This window comes from Onthophagus taurus, chromosome 1 (assembly GCF_036711975.1).
Source record: "Onthophagus taurus isolate NC chromosome 1, IU_Otau_3.0, whole genome shotgun sequence".
Taxonomy (NCBI): domain Eukaryota; kingdom Metazoa; phylum Arthropoda; class Insecta; order Coleoptera; family Scarabaeidae; genus Onthophagus; species Onthophagus taurus.
In genome coordinates this window covers 15899663-15916738 of record NC_091966.1, presented here as the reverse complement: position 1 = coordinate 15916738, position 17076 = coordinate 15899663, and the positions used below count along the sequence as shown (strand labels likewise).

The 17076-nt window shown below is 31.8% G+C and overlaps 1 protein-coding gene across 8 annotated transcripts in view; it reads right to left on the bottom strand.

Moving 5' to 3' along the window:
- LOC111429585 (trio Rho guanine nucleotide exchange factor) overlaps nt 1–17076 on the bottom strand; it is a 232834-nt gene that overhangs the window by 40954 nt on the left and 174804 nt on the right. For 6 of the 8 annotated variants that reach the window (XM_071197653.1, XM_071197666.1, XM_071197681.1 and 3 more), the window contains one exon: nt 9902–10013. In XM_071197653.1, coding sequence (XP_071053754.1) covers nt 9902–10013 — 112 coding nt within the window. The remainder of the gene's footprint in view (nt 1–9901; nt 10014–17076) is intronic. The other 2 variants (XM_071197664.1, XM_071197669.1) reach the window with 1 other exon arrangement.

Here is a 17076-nt window from a genome sequence, read left to right as displayed (position 1 = left end):
AGAATAGCATAAAATCTATATGCACATTAGAATTTTGCAAGTGTACTTTGACCATCTCTACATAATACCCAAAATAATGTATTTTTAATATGTTCTGTTATGATTGAAATATCTCATTAACCTACTTTCAATAGGAATATCTAGCAATGTTACCGGAACATGTAAAGTGTTTATACCATTTAGACAACGCATCTGCTCATTCATCCGAAAATATTTTACAAGCAGAACATGGAAAACTTAGATGTCTTTAGCTATAAACAATACTTTTTGTCGCAAAAAGGTTACAATAGTAAATTCGAAAAATTTTTAGAAGTCTCAGATTTTGTACTGCTCTAGAAAAGATGATGAAAAGAACAAGAGGTTGAGATGTGCCAGAACAGTTAGAAGAAGATTAAGGCGACCCAGTATGATGACGGAAAATGAAATACCACATAAAGTGATGATAGTGAAAACGAGTATGAAAATGAAGATTCTGAGAAAGAAAAAACAACAGATATAATCATAAAATTATCGACGATTCTAAACAAATACAACGTTAGGTAATGACTATAAAAAAACCGACAAACCTCAAAAGTAGACACAAAAGTTCATCCTAGAAATTTAAATTTATCAGTTAATTTATCCTATAGCAACTGCAAACCTATGATAAATATTGACATTACGATTTTTTTATTGCAATATTTAAACGAACACCGTTCATCTGTCCTAAAAATAACTATGACTATTCAACCAAAATAATGTAACATTTAGCTTTATTATTATAAATAATTTAGTGATTTATTAAACTTATCCGTAAATATTCTCCAATAAGACATTTAATTAAAATTTTCCCAACTTTTCACATCGACACAAAACGTCTCGATGTATATCCATAATAAAGACGAGACAGACACATTTTGTCCCGTCCCACTTTTACTTTTGTAGCCTTTTTAAGTTTGTAATATGAATTTCGGAGAGCGCCGGGTCCGTTTCTATTTTAAAACGCGGCCACGCATTCTTTGGTTTATTGTTGAAATGGCCTACGTGTTTTCAACCGGTTTGTTTATGTTCTATTTTAAAACCGCAATTTACTTCAAATCGACAATGCAAATTGACGCTTTGACTATTTATAACAGGAGAACTCTATTTGCTTGGGTATTATTATCTATGCACTTCATTCTTTAAACGATCGATTTAAAAATAAATAAATTGTTATTTCAAGAAAACTTCTTTTGATGAATGATTGAATAAAGATAATTATTGGTGAGGAAGTTGCGAAAATACTTCTAAGTATTTCAATTTTTGTATTCCCGGAACACATTCAAATAAAATATTGTAAATTCCCCTTATTTGTGACAGATATGTTATTATTCAGCTCATGTTTGAGTAAATATGTTTTTACAAGGTTATCGATACTTGGGTATTTCAATACTTTAGCCGTTACTAATTAGTTTTATGTTTACTTCAAAAACATAAAAATTAATAAACATAATTGATATGCTAATAAAACCTAATTATTTTATTTACGAGACAATTATTTCCTTGCACACAATAAAATAACATAACATTATTGATTATGCAAAACCGTATAGGAAAAAACATATTTCAGCAATTTAACATTTCAAATCATCCATAATTATCCCAATTGTTCTGTTGTTATTAACACTATGTTAAAGTTCACAAAGGAATTTATAATGTGTGCATAATTTCAATGGTGCAATTTCGCTTCAAACTGCGTGGAATTTATGCAAAATACCAGAATTTAATGATTTTATAATGAAACACTAGTTAAACGGAATTTTTCGCATCCTTCTATTTTGTTCTAAAAATGATTAATTAAATTAATTACTGTATCGTTACTTCTACTGGATCGTTGGATAATAATTTATGGACTCACATCGTGAACGTTTAAATGTAAATAAAAAGTGGGTGATATCAAAAATGAAAAAATATATATTTCAGTTGAAAACTGATTACTTACGATCGATTGCGTTAAGTGGTAAGCCGTGTCTCCATCCCGCGAATACAGAAATATCCGGAACACTTTTTCAAATCTGCCCACGAGATACACTCACCGATAACAGTATCACACCTCCATAAGATCAGATTTATTTAATAAAAAAAAATTGCGCATTAAAATTTAAAAATGATATCACAGTTAAGAAGTTGGAACAACCAAAACTTCAAATACACAAATCTAAACACAAAACTCGTGCAGGAACGACACGACTTTGAACGGTAAATCCGAGGGTCGCGCGAACTGAGCAGCGATTTTTATCCGTGCAGTTAAAATTAGACGATTTTTTGGATGGCGGTCAGGTTTAGAACGGAACTGTAAATGATGCCGAGTTGGTCGTCGTCGTTTATAATAATGGAACACGGTCGAAAGTGATTCATTTTTCAAATCGGTCCGGACTATATCGCGATCTCTTCGCGGAACGTTTTTCCGGGATTCCCCTTCTCTCAACTGAAACAATTTCAAGTAGGAGGAGAACTGCACTCGTTGTCAGTGTAACAGCACAGAAGATTTTAACACTTGTGACGTTAGTGTTTTAGGTAGAAATGATAAAAATACGATAATTTAATATTTTTATGTTTTCAATTAAGCAAATTTCCAAGCACAATTTTGAATAAAGTAAAATTTCTAAATATGTATAAAAGAAAAAAATTGTTCTTTAACTATTCGTTGTCACACTAGTGATAAATAGATTTTGAGACTGAAACAATAAGATATGCATGTTTTCCTATTGTAAGTAATTTTTTAGTGACTAGGTATTAAAATTATGGAAAGAAATCCAGAAATGAAAGATTATACATGCATATGAAATTGTACAGTTGACGAAAACATAATTTGAATCAGATAGATATCAAAATAATCGCAACCTCTCCAGGTTGTTGTTATGGTACCAATAACTCATTGGCAATTTCCGCATCGGTTTATTTCCTTAGCCGCCTAGATTACCTAATTTAACGCCTTGTGATTTCCTTCTTTGGGAGCACATTAAGGATCTTGTTTATATACCCCCAATGCCAAAGACATTAGAAGAACTCAGGGAAAGGATTAATGGTGCAGTGATGACAATTGACAGGATGAAGTTACAAACTGTGTGGAACGAATTGAACTATCGGCTAGATATATGTCGTGTGACCCAGGGGGGCACATAGAACATTTGTGAGTGGGCAAAAAAACTTGGAGAGTTTCCAATTATTTTGATGTTTCATTTAGTTTGTCCATAACCATATCTTCAGTACTATTGTATTTATAGCGAACATATATGTAAGTATCTGGTATTTCATAGAATACGATGTAATAAACCTAATAACTCGCTTGTATATAAAGCCCTAATAGGCAAAAACCCAATAACTAACCTCATTTTCATCCTAAAAGTCCTGCATTTATTGGACATGATGAAGAACGCAATGTATATATGTATACTTTAATACGTTCAATGCAAAGATTGCAGTCAAAGCAATCGATATATGGACGTCATACCATTACGAAGCCACACTATTTTCATCGATTTTTAATTTTCATGTGCTATATCGATATCATATCGATACAAAACTGAACACTTTTCAAAGATGTATGACTTAATAATGCCGAAGTGCAACACCAAACCATGTCGATGCATAAAACCTCAATGCAATGTACACATTTTTCATAGAAACACAAGATAATTAAACCGAAGTTGCTTGTGGTCTAAATAGTTTTAGAATATATGAGTTATTTAAGTCGAGGATACCATATAGATACAAATCTACAAAATTATCAAGGATGTATTACTTAATGAAACCGCGGTTGCTTTTGGTCGAGGAGCCACAAAAATTTTTTCGTGATTATTATTGCTATAATTGTTGCTAATCTAGATTACTTCATATTCATTATCTTCGTTCTTCGGTTCTTCGTTACTGCAAGGTGTAATTTATCCAATAATCCTCAATCTCTTTATTTATTCGTAGTATGTTATTGGAGTGGTCAGTTAAAAACTCCTATTTGCGAGGTTCAGTGATATTTTAAGCAAAAAACAGTAGAATTAACTATAAATGCTAAATTCTTTACAAACTTTGAAATAAACTTCCTGGATGTTAATAAATTATCTATTTTGAAGTATGTTTATTTAAAAATGTAAGAATTTTTCAGCGTCTATATTGGTTGACATTGTAAAATGATATACATATATAAATAGGAGTGTTAGTTAAAGTGTTAATAGATGTGTTGACGTAAGTAAATGTTAACATAAATAAACAAACTGCAGACCAATTAAATGTAGGTGATGAAAAATGACTTACAAAGAATTAGATGCTTACATATAATAATAAACAAACGATCAATTAGCATTACACACTATTGAATAGAGCAGAAAAGTTACTTTCTGTTTTGTATGGTTTCAGAGTTTAGTCTGTATCACATAGGATGAAAAGTTAGGGTGCCGTAAATATTTAAATATAGCAATTTCGAAGTTTTTAGAGACACAATATCTTGTGGAAAAGTAATTGTGTATCTTGAGTGTCGCAATATTAAAAAAAATATTTTTTATGAAATAAATAAATAGATAATCGTTTAAACAAGCTAAGCTACCCCCCCCCCCCATAATAGAGAAAAGAAAATGTGTAGTTTCATATATTTTTTTTAATTTACTACTACTTTAGGGCTTTAGCAATAATTATATTTCTAATTTCGGACGTTAATGTTTATTTTATTTTCCCCCATAAACCTTGATTCTAAGCACTATTTGGCGAGCATAACGCTGTAATGTTTCTAAATTACCCCCCCCTAGAAATAAAAGATATCTACGCCCTTGAGTTTAGCAACAGTCCAACTCATATTCAGAAATTAAAAATAGATTGATTCCTATGTTAGCAAACTGAGAACAGGTTGAAAAGAAACTTTCTTGATGAGATATTTAAGCACCAAGACCTTACTACGTATTTCCAATAAGTGTAAGAGACCAAGAACAAGTGTACAAAGGATTAAAGGAGCCGTTGTTTTAGGGAAAGAATCATCATGTTTTATTAATATTAGATTATATTAGATTTCTGGCCTTCTCTCTGGTCTCCATACGAAGGTTGTCGATTTAATCAGCAATTATAATTTTTAACGTTGTTCCTCGGAATAATTGTAGTGAAGTGCGACCAACTCATTAGCGAAAATCTTTTAGCCATAAATTTTGACGTTTTCCTACTTACTACGACGTCTTACCTCTTGTTATGTGTCCCAAATCGTTCAGATTCGTTTCGTTGCCGTTAAAGATCTGTTCAATACGTTGAAGAGCTATTATATCTGTACCATATCTATATCTAGCACTTCCACGTTGGTTATCTTCTCTGTCCATACTATTTTTAAGATGCGGCGATACAGGATCATTTCGAAAGCATTTATCTTTTTATGTAGCAATGAGCTCTGATCCATATAAGAACATCGGATAGATGTAGCAACGAAGTAATCTTATACGTAGGTCTAAGTTTAAATATTGATTCTAGCTTCGTTTCTTCTATTTCGTTTATAGGATCGGAGCCCCATTGATTATGGCATCTCGATATTTCTATGAGGGTATTTGATCTATACGGATGTCGTTTAGAAAAACATTTTTGGTATAGATAGGACTTTATTTACCGAGTAATCAAAGTATAAGTACATTAACAGTACTTATACTTTGTACAGTAAGGGAAAGATGGCATTTATAGTCATTAATGGAAAGCTTATACTTGTCGGAAAGTTGTATTTTTCAGTATGCTCACTATTCGCACATCATCTTCTGTGTCGTCTGTATCAGGCACATACTCTTTATCGCTCACAGAATCCAAATAATTTTGAGTAATAGATTCATGTTAAGAAACAATCATTTCAAAATTAGTAGGCTTCCTATCATTAAAATCTTCGTCAACTTCTAATTAAATGCCATTTTCACTAACACAGTATTCTGTTATAGTATTAAGTAAAATCTATTTTGTGATGTGTGAGAAAATCAAACTGTTTGAAATACACGGCTTTAAACATATAACCCACCTATCAGCTTAAAGCTGTTAATTAAAACAAGATAATTAACTTTTAGTGATGACCTATTTTGCCCCACCCATTTTACCTCACACGTATTTTATAGGTCAGGAGATTCATATTATAGACAAATAAATAAACAAAAGCAATTTATAAATATTTGTACTGTTAAAACAAGATAAGTAGTAAATCACTTATTTTGGTAGATACACCTATAGTTGGTTATCGTATGTTTAGACATAAATGCACTTAACTTATTGTTCCAATTCATTTAAAATGAAGTTAAACTAGTTTTGATAGTAAACTCTATTTTCATTTTGTAAACATCTTATCATTATTTTGTAAACATCTAGATCAAGTTACTCCTCAATACCGAGTTCAATAATATTGATACCTTACGAGATAATGTCGGGTTACGGATCTTAAATTACGTTGAGACTTTCCATGATTTGAGCAACAGTTTGTTATATAAAACTGGTAAGAGTTAGTGGAGGTTTCTATTTTTGAAAGAAAAATATAAATTATCTACAAATATACTTTTTTAACTATTTACGTGTATTATCTATTTGCTGTGACGTTTATTTTGGTAAATAATCAATAATAATATTTAATAAGGCAAGATATAACAGGGTTGGTCAGAAATCAGAAGTTTGGCGTAAATACTAACAGCAAATTTGGCACTTAACTGTGGTATTTGTTATAAATTGAGCTGCCTGTTTTCACAAATACAATTTAATTTTCCGAGTATTCCACATCGTCGTTGTTGCCCTTCGCATAAAATAAATGGGGTGTGGAATTTGTGGAATGACCCTGTACATGTAAATTTGACTCAATTTATTGCAATAGCAGCAACTGACATCAAAATTATATTTTGTAGAGAGAGGCAGAAGATAGAGAGAAGGTTTTTGATTTGTGGTTTTGAAGTCTTAGAGGTTGCGATTAACTTCGCACCAATCAAAAGTAGCGTTCGTTATCTCCTCTTAATTTTCTTAAATGAATCATTGCCTAATATAAGTGTAATAATAATGCTGGATGATGCAAGACAATGATTTTAGATTGTCTTGAAGAATGATCGCTAATACTAGTTGTGCTAAATTGGATAGAAAAACACAGTATGATATTAACTCCAGGGCTATCCCATGATAATAATAAGTTCAGGGGATAGGGTTTCAATGTCAGTATCGAGAGGATTTTGAAAAATCTTAATTTCATTCGCAATGACGTCAAACTCTGAGAAACGAGTATCAAAATTTATCTAAAAATCACTTAAAGTTTCTATTACAAAATCGATGTGTCAGTCTCAGTTATGTGGCTTAATATTTTACGTTTTTAAAATGTGTGAAACATTTTTTACGTAATTGTCATTGAAACAATATTATCTCCTGCTGGAATGACATTAGCGCATAAATCAGGGAGAAACGAGCTTTCCCCGTGCAATCTCAAATTGAGTTTGTTCATATGTTTTGTTAATATGTTTTCTTTTTATTCAAAAAAATATCGATTGCTGCTCGATAAGGTTCAAAAAGTACTGAAGGACTTTCAGCAACTAAGGCAGCGTATGCCAGTATGATTTGCTAAGTCATTTTCTCCAATCTTTTCAATAATCTCACTGGATTGTCGGTGATTTAGCCCAGTTGATCTGATGAAATTAACAACTGATGATTGTATAAGTACGAAGGCTTTCACGGCCGATATTAATTAAACTAAAACTAGAACTAACACTAGCACTATCACAAGAACTAACACTAGACCTAGAACTAGCATCTTTCGGGTTAAGCCGTGCGTTTTTTGAAAAAATGTTTGACGTTTCGGATGCCATGTTGCAACCTTCTTCAGAAACTTGAAACACTTCGAACTTGTTTCTGAAGAAGGTTGCAACATGGCACCCGAAACGTCAATCATTTTTTCAAAAAACGCACGGCTTAACCCGAAAGATTCTAGTTCTAGGTCTAGTGTTAGTTCTTGTGATAGTGCTAGTGTTAGTTCTAGTTTTAGTTTAACTGATGATTGGTTTTAAAACTTCAGACATATCCAAACATTTCACGCACAAGAACTGTTGATGAATGATACAATGTAAGACTAATGATTTGAACCACTATCATCTCTTGATCAGTAGACCAGAGAGGGTATCAGCTATAGAGGGTACTACCACTACCTATTTCTGCTTGTGACTACCAGATGTCGTAAAGTGACACGGTTAAGCAAGCATACGCTCGCTCAGGACACATACTCAGTAACTGGTCTAGAAATTATAGATAATGGCAAGAAAATTAAAATGGCTTTAGCCTTTGGAACTCACTGGAGTAATCAGTATGGCTCTAAGGCCTGGAAAGTTTGGAGACCGCTGTTGCAGACCGTCAGTTAGATCTCATGGAACCTTATTTTCCATACAGAAACGACAGATTTTATAATTTTTTGTGTTAAATTTGTTGTCCCGATATTTCACTATATTAAGTACCGATTTAGCTTTACATTTTTAACTATTTACTTATATTATCAGTTTGGGTTGGCGTTTAATTTGGTAAATAATCAATAATAATATTTAATTAAGCAAGACATAATAGGATGAGTCAGAAGTTTGGTAACGGTAAATTTGTCACTTAACTGAGGTTGTTGTTTTAGTCTGCGCTTTAAGTCTAAATAGACATAAATTGAGCTACCTATTTTCACAAATACAATTTAATTTTATCGGTATTAATAATTTGAAGTGATTCTTAACATTTTAAAATAAAAACCTATTCAGAATTGTAAACTAATTTTAACGGACATTAGTTACGCTGTTAACAAATCTTTTAAAAGTTACTCGACTTTCTTTTTTAATAGGATTTTAATCAAAAAATTAAATTATTTTTCATTTATAAACTTTCTATTAATAAACAGTTTTTGTTATTACATAACAACAACATCAATAATAGGATATTGCCTTTAAAAAAAATTAATAAACCTTTAGTTGTTTAGTAAAGGTGTTGAAAATCAACAATGAGTCATAAAGTAACAAACTGAACAAAATTTAACATACGTGTTTGGTGTTTTTATTTGGATAAACACTAAACATTAAGGTTCAACAAATTTTCTAGTTTACCTAAATGTTCTTATTTCGGTTCAATTTGCGCGTGCTAAACGATCAATTTAACGATCGTTTATTTATACTTTTTGAGCCGATTTACGCGTGGTTAATCTTTTCTACATGCGAAATCGCTTTTAACTCTATAAATTATTCTAACAAATGCAAAAGTTTATTGTTTTAAATTAAGTGAGAAATGTACTCCTGGTATAAATAATTTTGTAATAATGTAATGTGTTATTAAATTCATTTAAATATTTATTTATATATATTTCACTTAATACTTTTTTTTTCAATAATTTTAACTTGGATTTTCGGATAAATTTGCAATTCTCTTCTATACATCGATCGAGAATCAATATTTTCTAAATCAACAGAATCAAAATGTTGATTTAGTATTCTAGGTTGAGTTAAACGGAACAGGAATAGAATCCGTTACACGTACTTTGCTTCAGCAAATATACGGAAATGTTATGTTTAAGTCTGTATGCAAATTTTGCTCCAGAATATATGGATAACACAATTTAAGATAAAACGATTTAATCTATTATTTCATGGCGAAATGTAAAAAAATTTTCAATAAAATATTGTAAGTCTTAGTTCATTACTCGTAAATAATTTTAATTGAACGTTAATAAAAATAGCGATCGTATTGTAACCAAATCTGACACCATTCGGATAAAAAAAAAATTTGCAAACAATAATCATCTTGTCCCATAACTTCCTGGGCATTGAATCCAATTTAGGTTTTGAATAGCAAATGAGCTCGGTAAATTTAACGGTTACAACAACCTGGGTTCGTTCTTGAATTTATTTGAAGATGACATAAATAAGAAGTGACGGGGTAATTTTCGAGCACTTACCTTAATTCGCTTATCGGATCCGGTTTTCTTTAAAGGCGGCCTGTCCGTAGCCGGCGGTTTTTCTACTTTTCCTTGCGAGAGCTTCCTCAATGGTGGTGGCAACCATTTCCTGCTGAAAAACGGAAAGTTGTTAGCGATTTTCAAGTTAAACGAGACAGGAAATCCTAGAACGAGATTTCTTTGCTCACCATCGGTTTGGACACTTGCGACAAGAAACTAATCTACGAAGGAAGTCGGTCATAATAGACGATTTTGCGCACTTGTGGCCGGCACGAAACTCGTTAAGCAAATTGCTGTACTAAGGCACTTGTACCCGAGATAAGATTGTTCTCTGCTAATATTTGCGGTTTTATGTAAGGTTTATGGTGAAATTTGCTTAATGTGCGTTTGTGTGTGTGTATGCGGGAATTGTTCTAGGGGATTTAAACACGTCGGGAAATGAAAAAATATTTAAAGAGTACGTTTTTAGTATTCGGAATGAGTGATTCAGTTTTCTTTTCGCTGTAAAAATATTTCTAGGAGTTCCGGAAAATATGGTTTTTTTAATTAAGTAGAAAAGGAAATTGTAACAGGAAATTTTCTTAGAAGTTGAGAAATGATTTTGAAGGATTCAATACAAGTTGAAGTTACTTAAATCATTTTTTGGTCAATATTGTAAACAAACATAAATAGATAGATGTTTATAAAACGATTCAAAAGAAATTCGACAAAACTATTTTCAGAGTTCTAACAAAAATTTATTTTGTGTTTATCATCTACAAATTGGATAGAAAAGGAAATTGGAATTTTCACTGAATTTTCTTCGAATTTATTGGTAAAACATTTATATGGAATTAAAAATGGGAATTTTCTTGAGAAGTTTCTCACTTTCAATTGTGATATTAATATTTACACTTTCTACGAATCTGTTATTGACAATATTGGTGCCAATTTTAAGAAAGGCAATTTTCTTGGCACACACAACCTATTTTTTGTTTAATATAATTAATGTGTGTATATTATTGTGCGGTATCGATATTGGTAGAAGGTAAAAATGGGAGGAGAGATTTTAAATGGATGAAGTGGGTTGTAGTTTTAATTTAAAATAAAATATATCAAAACTCGATTATAAATTTACAATATCAGCTGATGATCAAAATTTATTGCGGAATATGTCCGGTTTTATCAGCAGAGCTAAAACTGCAAATAAAGTAAATGATGTCAATAATTTTAAATGTTAAAAAAATCTCTTTCATAAAATTATATAATAAATATAGCATAACATATAAATTTTGATTAGCGTTAAATTACCATTATTAAGAAGAAAGAAGCCGTTTGAAGACGCACATAAGTCTTAATTACACCCTTAAACAGCTATTTTTCATTTGGGATGTGATACATATATCAATTTGTGTATTTGGGTATGTTGAATCCGAATATACCTTTCAAAATGTTCTAGCACATAAGATTTTTGAGTTTCTAAGGTTTTTTATGTTTTATTTTTAGTATTTCGCTGTTGTCTGTTTTTTTGTTTGAATGTTAACCTTTGTTCTTTATTATTATTAACCTCTTGGTGATCATGATAAAATTTTTACGCCTCATATTGCCTACATAACCTGCATTACTACTTTAACCGAGCGGTTAAAAGAAAAACGTCGAGCCATGAAATTCGGTGTTCCTATGGTGCGGTGTGAGCCTAAAGACCATTTTTCAGGCTGTTACTTCTGCGTCACAAATATTACAGGGCCTTCTCGCAAAACTCGAGACAAAAGTGAATTTACCTAATGAAGGGTTGCCTATTCCTGACTGAAAGGTGCAAGCCACGAGAATTGACCCAACGTCAAATGAATCAGAAGGTACTCAACATGTAGAAGAGTACTGCCCTCAATCTCCTGACACTTCGCCTCAGCTCTTTAATCTAAACGAAATGAACAATTTGGTTCGCGATTTAAACCTTTGGAAAGTGCAAGCTGAACTCTTGGGGTCAAGACTGCAACAACGGAAACTTTTAGCTTCAGGGACAAAAATTTCACGTTTTAGATCAACAGGTCAATATTTTGATATGCAAAATTCAATGTACGTCTGTAAAGATAGTTTGATGATGCGCTAAGTGTACAACATAATCTACAGGAGAGGCGACTAACTTTATTGATTTCAGGAAAACGAGTTTGAAAGCAGTACTACTGCATAATGGCAATAAATTTCAATCGGTGCTTTTGATTTACACAGTAAGCATGAATGAAACTTATAAAACCATGGCTTCGCTGCTAAAGGCAATCAAATACAAGGATCATGAATGGCAACTTTGCTGTGATTTAAAAGTTGTTCCACTCCTTACAGGTTTACAGAATGGGTTCACAAAATATTGCTGCTTTTTTTTAGTGCCGTGGCACAAAGTCAAAAAATGGGAAAAGAAAATCATATGTTGCGGAAAAAGAAAATGAGAAAATCACTCCATTGACAAAATTTGCCTGCGCTTCATATCACGTTGGGCCTTACGAAGGACTTTGTAAAAACTTCAGATAAAGGAGGACAGGCAATTGAAGGCTTCAATCGTTTGAAAGAAAAGTTTTCCAAATTGAGTGAAGCAAGGCTAAAAAAAGATATATTTATTGGACCACAAATAAGAAAATTGTTGAAAGATCCTTTGATACCAAACTCACAAATATCGAATTATCTGCTTGATCATATTTTAAAGCAGTTGTGAAGGGCTTTTTGGGCAACAGAAGAGACCTTGCACCTTTTCATTGTGAATGGTTTGTTGAACAGCTCCAAGAATGTGGGATATAGAATACCCCTTAAAAGTCACTTTTTATACTTCCACTTTAATTTCTTCCCAGAAAATATGAGAGCCATAAGCGACGAGCACGCTTTCACCAAGCCATCCTTACGATGAAACACGGTTTTTCATCAAGGTTGCTGGAACCCTTCGATTTAGACATTCTATTAGCATCATGTATATGTGGTAACTACACATATAAAATAATATTAAGTTCCAAAACTTAATTAACTGATTCTGTATTTCTTGTTTGCTTTATTTCAGTCAATGTTCGCCGGTACTGTTAAACATTCTGCTATGTATCCAGAAAATGTGACATCCCAAAATTAGTAAAATCCACCTATTTACAAAGCATATGCAGAAAAACAGTTATATTTGTTGACTAGTGTTATTATTCAGCGCTAGATCATTGTATTTTTTTATTGAACTACAAAAACTAGAACTAACACTAAATCTAGAACTATAAACATTTGGGTTTTAGCCATCTTAAGAGACACACGGTTGTTTCTATTCGCAATTCCGTACTCACAGTCCGCCGCGTGTCTAAGCACGTGTACTGGAATGTTAAATCAAATGTAGGGAGCCTAGGAAATTTACTTAATTGAATTTATTTCTTTGAACGCTTTCATTATTTACTTCAATAATTTTCAAAGCTCGTTGCTTCTCTAATTGGCGGAAAGTTTATAAAGTTTCCTTTGTACTTTTCTCTAATAAATTTATATTGTAATTCGACGCTGAATTAAAATCATTTACGAAATTCTATTTATTTTATTTTCAAAATCAGTTATAGCACGCCATGATTTCATTCGATCCAACGCGAAATAACCATGACTTTTGTATTTTGGTACTTTCAACTTAATATATTATAAGCCCACCTACATAGAATTGTCTTCTTGACACTTTCGTAGTTTCCTCTCCCACTGGTATCTGAATTCTCATTGGAGGCCCAAATACGTTATATATCTCTTTAATTAATCTTAGAACTAGTTTAGATAGCATGTTATTTACTCTATCAGATCTGCTGTTTAAAATTATGCGCAAGAACACACGTATTACATTTTGTGATATATTGAAACACTCTTAAGCGAATTCATTAATACAACTTTCCATAGAACATCTTTGAAATAATCCAACAATTATCATTTGGCGTGTTTCTCGACTTTCGTACTTTTTAATAATGGAAGCGTAATCCAATAGAAGCCGGAAATAAAAAAGCATGCTTCTAAGATTACTTCGTTTAAGTCTATTTCTCTCGTTTTTTGTAGTACTCGTCGTAATAGTTTTAAGAAAATTATAAGCAAAAAATCTCCATGTTTTCCGATGGTTTCACCAATTTTTTGGTGTGAAAATGTCTATTTAACCATATAGTTCCATATCTGCTTCGATTAATACCTACTTTTCTTGTTAGATTTTTTTTGACTTTTAAAACTTGACAAATTTGTAGATGATTCCATCAAGTTAATTGCGGGTTTTCAATGACGTTTTTTCTTTACTTAACAACCGTAAATTAACATCGATTGTGTATATTCTGACTTTTAAATGTGCAAATACTTCTTTCACACTTGTTATAAGAATATAATCTTTCGATTTCTTTAAGAGAAAACATGGTTTTTATTTTTATATGTATAAATAAAAAATATGGATCGTTCTAAATTTGGGACATTAGCACAAAAGTCAAAGAAGTAAACATTCTTATCGAGTACCTTTATTTAAATTATGCGATATGAACACTTATCACGTAATGGATTGTCTCAACGTCTACATATGCGTGTAGTTTTATTGAAGCCATTGGATTTTCGTGGTCCAGGTTTATGGCAAGAACTATCTTCTGTCTAATAACGACAATAACCACTACCAGTTCTTTGAATAAATCCTTATTCTATACAAAGAAATTAGTTTGTCCAACTAGTCGACTCTACTCATATTTCTTGATGTTTCCCCATCTTTTTGCAACACATTATTTGTTCGGTTTTTCTATTGTTATGATTTGTTTCTGTCGGCTTTAGTTTTATGTTGCTTAGCTTGTCATAAATCCATACCCGGTGACAAAATTGTCAAAAATACTTCATGGTTTTCAATGCTTTTTTGCTTTCAGTACCCGTGTATAACTTTATTACCTAAAAGTCTTTCATTTTTATCATTCAAGTTAATCGTCTTGCCACAATAAGGTTCAAAATTGTAACGTGATTAATCATGACAACACATTACTCAACATTACCTAAGTAGTTTCTGCAAAATCTTGACATAGTTCCTTACACAGCAATGAAGGTATACAAAGTATGGAAAAGTTAATATATACAAGATAACAACATGAAACAGAAGATAAAAAATAACGCAAAATTCCTATGTCCTAAAATTCTTTCAGTAATGATGCAGAATTAATGGAATGGTTACACGAATTTTTCGAGGAAGGCCAATTTTTGTTACTGATAATTTAAAAACTAGTCATTGCCGCCGACAAATTCATCTTGCTCATGATCACGAAAATAATTCATTAGTACAAACAAGTAGTTTTGCATACATATGGAATGCGTTTTACGTCTAGATATGCTATCACAGTCTACGACTTAAGAAAATTGCTACAATACCCCTACTGTAAGAAAATTACTTGAATTACCTGATCTGAAATAAACCCTGAGGAGCTTCCATCCAAGTCCTACAATGAATCATTTTTTCAAAGATATAAAAAGGTGGTGCAAGTATGGGATTCCTAAGAAATCTAGCCACAAGAAGAGCCAACGTTGCCTGTTTGTTTTGTAGAGTGTAGAATCGCTATTATTTGACTTTAAACTAAAACAATTCGACAACAAAACCATATAACAATATTTATTTCTTAAATTTATATTTTTCTATAAAGAGTATCCTTGCCCACTTCACGCATTACTAGAGTTATGAAATTGCTTAATATTTTACAACATCCCTTCTGTTTATTTTGTAGTGTCAAAAAAGCTTACTTCAGCAATTGTATCAGTTTTGGGTTAAATCTTATTAATTTTTTAGAAATTAGTTACAAAGGGCCTGTGACAAATAAAACCACACTTTACAAAGTATTTGCGAAATTGTAAAAAAAAGATAAAGTTTTCTTATGGGAAAGAAGTTGTACAGATTGAAATTTTTGAGTAATATTTTCTTATCGTTTAAATTGATAGATAATTTGTAGAAGAGATTAATGGTGAAAAATATTGAGTAACATCTTTTCTATAATTTCATAAAATTATGTTATTTAAAACTCTGAAATTGTATTGAGAAGTGTTGTAAGTATTTCCAAGTTGACCAGAATCAAGAAAAGCAATTTAATGCGTTGGATGGAAAAGTCTAGCAGCATAAAAGCAGGAACAACGATACAAACATGTAGTTGTGCCATAAAAATTAACACTACTCCTACTGAAGCAGATATTATTATAAACAATTCCGGGTAGTAGACTTTTGGATTGAGCCACAATTCATTTGTAGGTGTTGTGAAGCATATGTAATAACCTGTAGTATATTCTTCATTTCGAGTGGTTGAGTTGGGATTTGTTGGATTAGAATGTATTAGGAAAGATCTGAAAAGTCATAAAGATCAACACATCCTTAATTTTTTAGGTTAAGTAAGGTTGCCTACGAGACTGTTTGGTGGAACAAATTCATGCGTTGTATAGCGGATATATAAGACCTGCATCCGTCCAATAATGACTTACGGCATTGAAATGCACAAGATATAGACAAAATTAAGAGTAACAGAAATAAAGACCCTGAGCACCTCAGTAAATCTCATTAAAGATCAAGTGGGACAGCATTAAGAACTCGAACATCAAAAACCAATGCAAAGTTCAGGCTATTGTCAGATGAGGAAGACAGCGGAAGAGATTTTGGCATAACCACGCCGGTAGAATTACAGATCACCAAATAAATTGGGAGACAGCTGGCAGTTCATTTTTCAGGAGATTTTTCAGACTTAGAGAACTAAGTAGGTTTAGTTGACTTGGATTTGTGATTCAAGACCATATCTCTTATTTAGCGGTTGGCAAGTTCAATAATGGCTATATTTGTGCGAATGAGAAGGGGGAATATTTATCAGAAAGTAAATAGAACATATACAATTACGTAAACTCAAACATCAAGAAAATCGTACTTTCGAAGCACAAATCAGATTAGGGATGCTAAAAAAAGAGAAAAATGATTTAGGAGGATACTTCTTAGGAAGATGAAGCGTCATTATATGGCTTTGGGATCGCAGACTAACACAAAACAGCAACTAGGTTAAATAAATTACGATTGTTCTTATCAAAACTTTTTATCTTTCTCTATTGAAACTTTAAACAAGTACTTCAATTAAAATCCAATTTTGATGATCTTAGAGCATTTCAACTAATTGGATGTCTATATAGGTATTTATAGGTTATTGTGTAAGTATATAAAAAAATTTTAAGTGTTA